The sequence below is a fragment of the Capricornis sumatraensis genome, chromosome 13 (assembly GCF_032405125.1).
Source record: "Capricornis sumatraensis isolate serow.1 chromosome 13, serow.2, whole genome shotgun sequence".
Taxonomy (NCBI): Eukaryota; Metazoa; Chordata; class Mammalia; order Artiodactyla; family Bovidae; genus Capricornis; species Capricornis sumatraensis.
The window spans coordinates 30,321,483-30,330,557 of record NC_091081.1 but is presented as its reverse complement, the minus strand read 5'-3'; the positions used below and the strand labels follow the sequence as shown (position 1 = coordinate 30,330,557).

Genomic DNA, 9,075 nt, shown 5'->3' with positions numbered 1-9,075 from the left:
GGCGTTGGCGGCGGGAGCGGCGGCGGGAGCGGCAGAAGCAGCGGCGGCGGCAGCGGCAGCGTTGGCGGCAGCGGCGGCGTTGGCGGCGGCGGCGGCGGGAGCCGGAGCGGCGGCGGCGGCGGCATCCCCGAGACCCCTCGAGCTACCTTTCCCTCTGACAGCCACTGACGTTCTCCGCCGCTAGAAGAGACCGCGCTTCTCCGGAGCCTGCCTCCCCTCCTCCCCCGCCCAGCCCCGCGCCCAACCCCGGCCCCGGCCCCGCCAGCACCGCTACCTCCGCCAGCACCGCCACCATCAGCACCACCTCCACCACCGCCACCGCCACCACCGCCACCGCCGGCGGCGGCAGCAGCCATTTCATCTCCACCGAAACCAGACACAAAAACATGGCAGAAATGGAGAAAGAAGGGAGACCTCCGGAAAATAAAAGGAGCAGGAAACCGGCTCACCCAGTGAAAAGGGAGATCAATGAGGAAATGAAGGTATTTTTTGGACTTCGGGGCCAGAGAGCTCGAGCTCTTTCTTCCGCCCGCTCCCTTCGGGCTGTTGTATGGATTTTTTTTGGGGGGAGGGGGTGTAAGAGGAGCGCTTGTCAGTTTCCGTAGGATGCCCTGAACGACTCAGCTCCTCCTCCAGGTGCAAAACAGAGGCCAACTGTCGGGCTGCATCCCGGAGATGTCTGCCTCGGATTTGATGGGGGTGGGGGTGGGGGACGACCGGGAAGCCACAGACTCTTTAACCTTATAAACCCCAGGTTGGGACGGGCGCGTTTCAGGGAGGAGGGGACCCGGAGCCCAAGTTGAGGGTGGGTATGGTGAAGAGGCTTTCCTGGTCGGTGGGGTAGCTTTTTTCCCCCTCTTCTTCGGCAGCCATCCCCGGATCCCTCCAAAGTTAGGAAGCCGCCGAGCCAAAGGTATCCCGGGAGCGCTCGATTCCACCCCTGTCTCCCTAGTTCATCTCCCGGTTCCTCCGTACCGCTTCCTAGTACCCTGCTGCATCGGCGTAAAGGGGCTGTCAGTGCCGTGGCGAGTTGTGGCCCGAGCGGCGCAGGTCTAGGTACCGTTTTTGACGGCCGGTTCGCCTCGCCCGCCCCTGCTCGCTCCTCTCACTAGGTTGCCTCCGCCTCCCTCTCAGCCTTTGCATGCTTCACTTCCCAGTTTAAGCAGACCCGGGCAAGCCCTGCTGAAAAGATAGCTGTCTGAGGGGCCGCCTTCGCAGAGCGCCTGCCCATTGTTCGGAAAGGCCGGCTCGGAGTCCTGTTGGCGAGGCCGGGCTCCCCGCCAGGCCAGCGGTGCTCCAGAGGTGGCGAGCGAGGCAGCCTGGCGCTCCAGCTGTTCGCGTTGGAGTGATTGCACAAGAGCCCCGCTCAGCTCCGGACCCCCCTCGTCCCCCTTCACCCCCACCAACTTATTTTCCATGAAGTTGCAGGTTTTGCCCGGTGAGGGTTTTGTTTTGTGTTGATTTCACGAGTTTCTCTTGATTTTTATTTTTAATGTTTTATTTGTAATTTTTGTCTTTCTGTGAGTTACAAGCAAGTAGATTTCAGGGAGGACTTTGGTTTTCATTCTGCAGCCCTCTTGGTGTTCCCCATCTTCTGCATAGAGTCTTTAACACTGCCCACTGACTTGGTCAGGTTGGTTTAGTTGGTATTTAAAAGATAAACGAGGAAAATGGCAAGCAACTAAGTAAAATCTATTGCAGTTTGACATCGTCTTGATTAGAACAAGCATATTCTAGAGAGTACCTTGAAAGGGGCCCATGGATAATAAATACTATATATATTATTATATAGTACCTAGGGGTGTATGGTTAGCATTCCTTTCTTTCAGAAAATGTCTGTAGCAACATTTTGGAATAAGAGTTTTGATTTCTGGGTGAGGAACTTAGCACCTGGAAGCGTGCAGTGCAGCTTCAGTCCAAGGAGAGTTAAGGAAGATTTGCCTTAGAAATCAGTGCCATTCCTTGTGATGGAAACCACCAGTGATTCCATTGATAGTTTTTTGTTGTTGTTGTTTTTTAAAGATACCGGTAGGAGTTGTCCTCCCATGGAGGCTGGAATTCAGACAGTTTAGGATATCCATTCTTCCTCACTCACCCTTCCCTCCTGTCCTGCATTTCCAGATTGCTCTTCTGTTTCATTTTAAATTGGTCTTGGAGGAAAAGGAGGGAGGTGAAGCCACCAAGAAATCACAGTGTGCACTGGCCCTTTAAAACACTCTGCCTAATGTGATCTATATGGATGGCAGCTTTTAAGTTTCATAGGTTCTAGGATTACAAATTAGCTAATTTTAATCAAAACATGTGAAATGTTATCCCGGCTGGATATAAAGGCTGACTGTGCTCGATGCTTGGGGCTCGCGTTGTTGACTTTGGCTGCAGGGGCACTCCGTGGTTTGGGAGATAGTTGTCCTTCTACAGTATAACAGATGTTTGTCTGAACTGGTGAGGAAGAAACAAAAACAACATTGTGTGAAGGGGAAAAATTACACAATTTTTAGCCAGTGCTGCAGGACTAAGTATGGAATTAACCTTCGTGCACAGAATTTCCTCTTTTTAAAATGTTATGTTTCTTCCAAATCACCACCTACTATTTGAAGTTTTAATCCTTGTCATTTCAGTACAGAGTAGCATTAAATAAGAAGTTTTACGCAGCAAATAGTTCAATTGCCTGAAGGGGATCCATATTTTTCCCCTAGTTTGGAACAATGCGTAAGAGACCCCAAGTCAAAATCTTCGGTCAGGTCAGTGCACAGCATGCCAGTGAGTGATGAAATCCCATTTCCAGAGCAGTTCCTCAGTATGCGTTCTTCTAATATAATAGCGCCCAAAGTTCTCATGTTTAAAGTGATTTCTCAAAGTCAAAAGGTGGGTTATCTTGAACTCATCAATATTTTCTGCTTTTAATATTAATAACCACATGCATAAAGCCCCTCCCCAAACCTCCTGGTATTACTACCTCTCCATTTCCCCAAACCTAAATTGTAGAGTAACTCAACAAGTTGATTGCCCTGTGTAAAAATATGTGTAACAAAATGTCACCGAGAACACAATGTGGCCTTGTGCAGCTTCATATCGGTGCCGCTGGAGCTGCCTGGCTGTGTTTGCCTTCATCTGAACGGCTTTCATCTGGACCAGCGTAAACTAAGCTCTGGTAAGTAATCACTGCCCGGCAGAAAGAAAGGAATGTATACAGCTAGCCCGGCCTAAGCTGTAAAAACGGAAACCTGAGCCCCCACCGGGGATCACGTATCAAGGCTTGAAGGTAGGGGAAATGAAAGGGGGAAAGAGGAGAGAGCGAATGCAAAAGTCAGCCTGGGAAGTGGAGGATCAGGAGGAGGCCCCCCTTAGGGAGAGTTGGCTCAGGGATTAGGGAATTTTATCGTGGTGTACAGTGACCTACTCAGGTTTCAACACTGCTGGGATCAAGTTGCTTCTCTGTGAGCTGAAAGAAAAAGGACTGGTGTGTATGTGATTTTTTTTTTCCCCTTGGGGTAATAGAAAGGACATTGGTACAAGTGTCTATTTTAAGTACAGCAAATGCAAGGCACTGAAAATGAGCACCCAAACTGCCTCATCATAGAGACTTCAAGATTTCCTAATTGAGATAGTCACACATTTATTTAAAAATGGACGGAGAAGACAAACTGGCAGAGGTTTAGCTGACACCAGTAATGTCATTGGAGATTGCCTTCATGTGGCTAGAAGCTAATGTTGGTTGCTGTTTCACTAGATCAGATATTGAGTTACATTTTCCTTATCACTGGTATAATGTACATGGCAGTTGTAACAAATTTAAATTTGATACAATATAATTTTGTGTGTGAAAAGTACATGACTTGGCATAGCTTGCCTTTAGTGTCCTCTAGTGAAAATATCTTCAAGTAGAAATGTTTGTCTCGTTATGATCTTTACTATGTTTCGTTATCTTTCCTTTCCCTCACTTCATCCTGGTTTTTCTTAATTAAAAAGACTTGTTACATTATTGTATTTACAATCAGTCTGCCTTGTTTAGTTAGTCACCAATAGAGGGAATTTTAAACAATCAGATGGCAATTCAATTTATATGTTGAGTACTTTCGGTTTCTTAAGTGAATATTGTGATGATTGTATTAATGTAATATGCCTTCAATATATTGTTAGCTCACATGAATCATAATAAGTGGCCCTTAGGAGGAAATTTGACATATGGAAGTGTTAATTTGTTTCAGGACTTCATCCAGAACATAATATAGAAACTAGATGTAATATTGGATGTGTAAATGTAAATATATGAGTAAGTGTAAATATAGTTGCACTTAAGAGTATATATTTTATATGCAGAGATCTTGGTGAGCATGAACGTGATTAGTGACTAGCAAACAGTAATACAGCTCAAAAAAGTCTAAGCTATGAGTAGAGATAAGGAGTCAAATTTTCATCTTCTAAAACTTTGACAAGACCAATGTGATTAGATCATGCACTCTGCCCTGGAAACTTTCCTAAACAAACCAAAATTAATGCATTTACAATGTTTGGCTTCCTTATCAATTGCTCAGCTACAGGATAAGCTGTGTTAAATGTCTTAGGTTCTTTGCTGAAGAAGTTCTCTGTCTATAAATATTCTTAATAAGTAATTTGTACCTAAAATTATGCTTCAGTCCTAATGTTAGAGTCCGGCACATCTGTTAGAGTTTAGTAGTAAACCCACCATAAGATTTTCTAGTTTAGTTTCTGATGGTCTCCATTTGGCATTAAAAATGACCTGTGTCAATTGCATAGACAATAAAGCAAGTTGCAGAGTTGAGCTTGTGAGTGTGGTGATTTAAATAGCTTGTCATAAAATAAAACAGTGATATCAGAATGTGGATTGGAAAAGTCAGCATGTTTAAGGTTGAAACCAGCTCATTACTAAAACAGGTATATTTTAAGTTTTGCTCCTGAAACTCCATCCTGATGTCAGAAACAGTAAGTCTCAGGAACCTAGGAAGTGGGCTTGGGACCAGATCTCACTGTGACATTCACAAATTATGGCAGACCTCCCTGGCTAAGAAGTGGTCTGGGGTGTGCTGTGCGGCAGGGCTGGGAACTTATGTCAGATGGGACGTGGCCCTGGCCCCTTGGGAGCTGGTATAGGATGTTCCCTAGCCCACTGGCCTTGTCCTCTGCATTGCTGTCAGTTGTCCTACTCAAGGCTCTAGTCTCAACCCATAAGAGAAGTTCCTGGGAGGGCAGAGAGAGCTATGAATCCTGCTCTGTTCAAACCTGGAATTTTCTGAAGAGTCTCTTTCTCCATCTGTGAACCTGTGAGGATGATGTGTGGTAGAGCAAGACTCTCTAAGCCTTACACAACTCACAGGTTCCAGAGAGGAGGAAATGGAAAGGAACCACTCCACTTCCTCCCGAATCTGAAATAAACATTTGAACTAGAAGAAAATGAGTCTGACAGACTCATTCCCTTCTGCGTTTCCTGCCTCTGTGCTTGCCAAGCACTGCTCTGAGAAGCCAAGCTCTACTCTCCTTGTGTGAAAGACAGACTCATAGAAACCAAAAGGTAACAGAGTTTTTAAAGGAAAGTCAAAAAACAGGGCCTCAAAAAGGGCAAATATCAGTGAATACACACTACAAGTGACTGTTTGAAAATGGAGAGTTCAGGGAAATAGACTATCTTGCTAGGGTGACCAGACTTTTTATATCTTCTAAGGAAGTATTCTTTTTATTGAGTCTTTATACTTTTTCTTTTGAAAAAATTATTAGAAGTAGTAGAAGGTGGATCCTTTAAAAATCTCAGAAGTCTGAAACTTCCTTTTGTGGAATGGGAAGTCAGCCACATTTACACTCTTAAGCTAATAAGATTATTGAATATTTTCCTAAAAGAAAAGAGATATTCCAGGGTAGAATGGAAAAAAAAAGCAACTTTGTTTTTGGTGGTGCCAATTGAAACATGTAAACAAACATGAAAGCCTGAGGTGGGTGAAATTTGCTGAATGCATATTTTTGAATCTGTAGACTGATGGGTGTTAATATCTCCTATATAACTAAACGTCTGTGGAACTCCTGCTTTAAAGCCAGTGACTTTGGCATGGACAGGAAAACAATGTCACAAGTCTTGGTGATTTTGAAGCCAGTGCTGCAGCTGTGATAGGACACAGCTGCCCACAGCTGCACACCTGCTATGCCCGCCAAAGTGTTAGCCCAAGGGCTGGCCTCCACAATTTCACACATTTGTTTGACCTTTTTAGGACATTTGATGTCCTGGCTACAGATTAAAACATGGGGACATCATTGTCTACTCCATGTCACAACAAGACAGTGAAGCAACGTAGATTTTTACATGTGGAAACACACACATTTTGGTTTCATGTAACAATTATACAACCTTCCCATTGAGACTGTGTCAGTAAGAGAGCAAGACTTTCTCCTCAGGCCTGCTCCAGGTCGGAGCTGGACTTTAGTGTTCTGATGCATCGCCTGCCCTTAGAACCGTGTTATAATCCTTGGGTTGTGGCTGAGAACAGTGCTGCAAAGTGACCCAAATGGAGCTCAGTGACCTTCTTCAAAGGATTTCAGGCCAAGAATCTGTGTGTGGTTCAGGGCCAAACAACAGGGTCAATGGGAGCAGTCTGCATACAGAGTATGAGTCTGGCAGCTCTTCATGACATCCATGTGAATGATTCTCTAATGAGACGTCTGTGGGAGTGGCTTTTCCTTAAGATGCCTTCTGATCCTGTGAAGTCATAAGCGTGGAGGCACTTTGTAGTCTGTAGACATTTCTTTTCCACCACTTAAATTTTACCTCCTTCTTGGTAAAACCTTTAAAATGAAACTGATCCATTAGATCTGTGTTAAGAGAGATGACTTCAAGTTGAACCAACTTGAATTCCCAACAGTCTGAGAGTGCTTGTTAACATTGGATGTTACTATTTTTTTTTTTTTTAACTTTCAGATCTGGGGGATAGATAGAGCTAGAAACTGATTTCTAATTAAGTTTAATTCCTACTTTCTACAGAAGAAATTGCCTCTCTTCTGCAGTTTCCTCCCCCGACCCTTTCAGTTCAGTTCAGTTCAGTTGCTTAGTCAGGTCCGACTCTTTGTGACCCCATGAACTGCAGCATGCCAGGGTTCCCTGTCCATCACCAACTCCCAGAGCTTACTCAAACTCATGTCCATCAGGTCGGTGATGTCATCCAACCATCTCATCCTCTGTCATCCCCAACCCTTTAAAAATCTTAATTAGCGAGTCGAATGATGCTTAATAGAAATCTACTTTTCAACTCAGTCAGAACCCATGGAGGTGAAAAGAGAGATAAAATATTTTCCAAAAATAACCATCATTCTATTATAACCTTAACTGGCAGAGATACTAGCATTTCTTTCCCTGCCTTGTAAATTGTTCAGGACTGGGGGTTTCCTTTTCCTTTGAAAGTATTTCTCATATGCTCTACTTTCTTGGATAATGTGTGTCAGAATGTTTTAAGGTTAAGTAATGTAATTGATGGATCCTTTTTACTGTCATTAAGACTATGAATATGACTGACATGGTTGTCTGTGGGAAGACCATGTGTTAATTTTTAATTAAAACTATTTTTTTATTTTTATAAAATAATTCATAGGCATGACAGAGATAGCAGAATAAGCAGTACAAATAGCAAAAAAGAAAAACAAAGGCTATAATTTTCCCACCCAGACACAATTACTGTCAACATTTTGATGTATTCTTTCCATGTTCTTTTTAATGTATGATACATTTTTTAAAAATGGTCGTATAGTGTACTAACCTTCCTTTTTGAACTTAATATAGTGTTAACAGTTTTCCATGGCAGTAAAAATTTATCCACAGAATATTTTAGTGGCAAAATAGTATTCCGTTTTGGTAATTTTATGACTAAGCTATATTTATTTAACCAAATTCTGATTGTATTTAGTTTATTTCTAAGAAAACAACACTGAACATGCATTGTTTTGCACATATTTCCTTAGAATAGTTTATACCTAGAAATAAATAAAATTGCTGAATCAAAGGGTGTGTAAATTCTTCAACTTTTATTGCATACAGTCAAGTTACCTTTTTTAAAAAATGAATCAACTTGAATTCCTAATAGTTTGAGGATGTTCATTTACATTAGATGTTATAATTTTTTAAACTTTCACACATTTTTAAGAATCATGTGTCCTGAATTTTGTTTCTATATTTACACATTAGAAAAATATGGAAAAATCATATTTCTATATTTACACATTTTAAAAAATATTTGTGGATGTATCCACATGTATCCACATTTATTGATTAGCTCCTAAGTGCTGGGCATTGTGCTGGATGAGGCATAAAATTAAATAAAAAGTTTCTGCCCTCATATAACTTACAGTGTGTTTGGGATAGAGGATATATTTTACTAGCACTGGAAAGGGATATAGGACTTGGAGTGAAATGGAAATTATATTTGTGAGAAGAGGGAGAATGTGGCTTTTCTCTCATTTGAATGAATGATTGGGAGCTTTCCGAAAACTTTCTGCTTTCTTGGGTAGGATACCAAGTTGAAAACAAATCGACATTCAGTTATGTAAGGCCTGAGATGAAAGAAATCAGTGATGCCCACCCTATATTTTAAAGCTGGATTGGTATGTTCAAAATAAAATCATTAGTCCTCTTTGAAGACCTTGATGTACTTTCATTTTAGAGGTATTTTGAGATTTTTGTAATTAACTGTGATTTTCAGAATGACTTGAAGTCAAGTCTTCATTGTTTACCTGGTAAAATGTTCAGTTAAAAACCATTTAGATTGAACTTTGACATGCATACAGTATTTCTAGTTGAGTAAGGAGAATGTCTAATGAATGTCCTGGGAATTAAATTCCAACAAAAGTAAATTTTGCCAGCGTAGAAAGAACTCAGAGGAATGAGGAAAAGTAAACTTTCCCATCTTTCTACTATTTATTATTTCCACCTTATATTTTAATTCTAGGAAAAGATCATGCTTTCAGACTAAATGTTAGAATTTTCTTCTTTCTTTAGAAACCCTGGAGATGAGAGAGGGGGATCTGAAAGGGAGAAGGGTATGGGGATAAAGTATTAAAAGTGCAAAGCCATTAGAGTCAGAT

At 42.2% G+C, this 9,075-nt stretch overlaps 1 protein-coding gene across 1 annotated transcript in view; it reads left to right on the top strand.

Annotated features, from left to right (window-relative positions):
• The first annotated feature begins 386 nt into the window (after positions 1–386).
• SOBP (sine oculis binding protein homolog) overlaps positions 387–9,075 on the top strand; it is a 147,468-nt gene continuing 138,779 nt past the window's right edge. The window contains exon 1 of the mRNA XM_068985550.1: positions 387–482. Coding sequence (XP_068841651.1) covers positions 387–482 — 96 coding nt within the window. The remainder of the gene's footprint in view (positions 483–9,075) is intronic.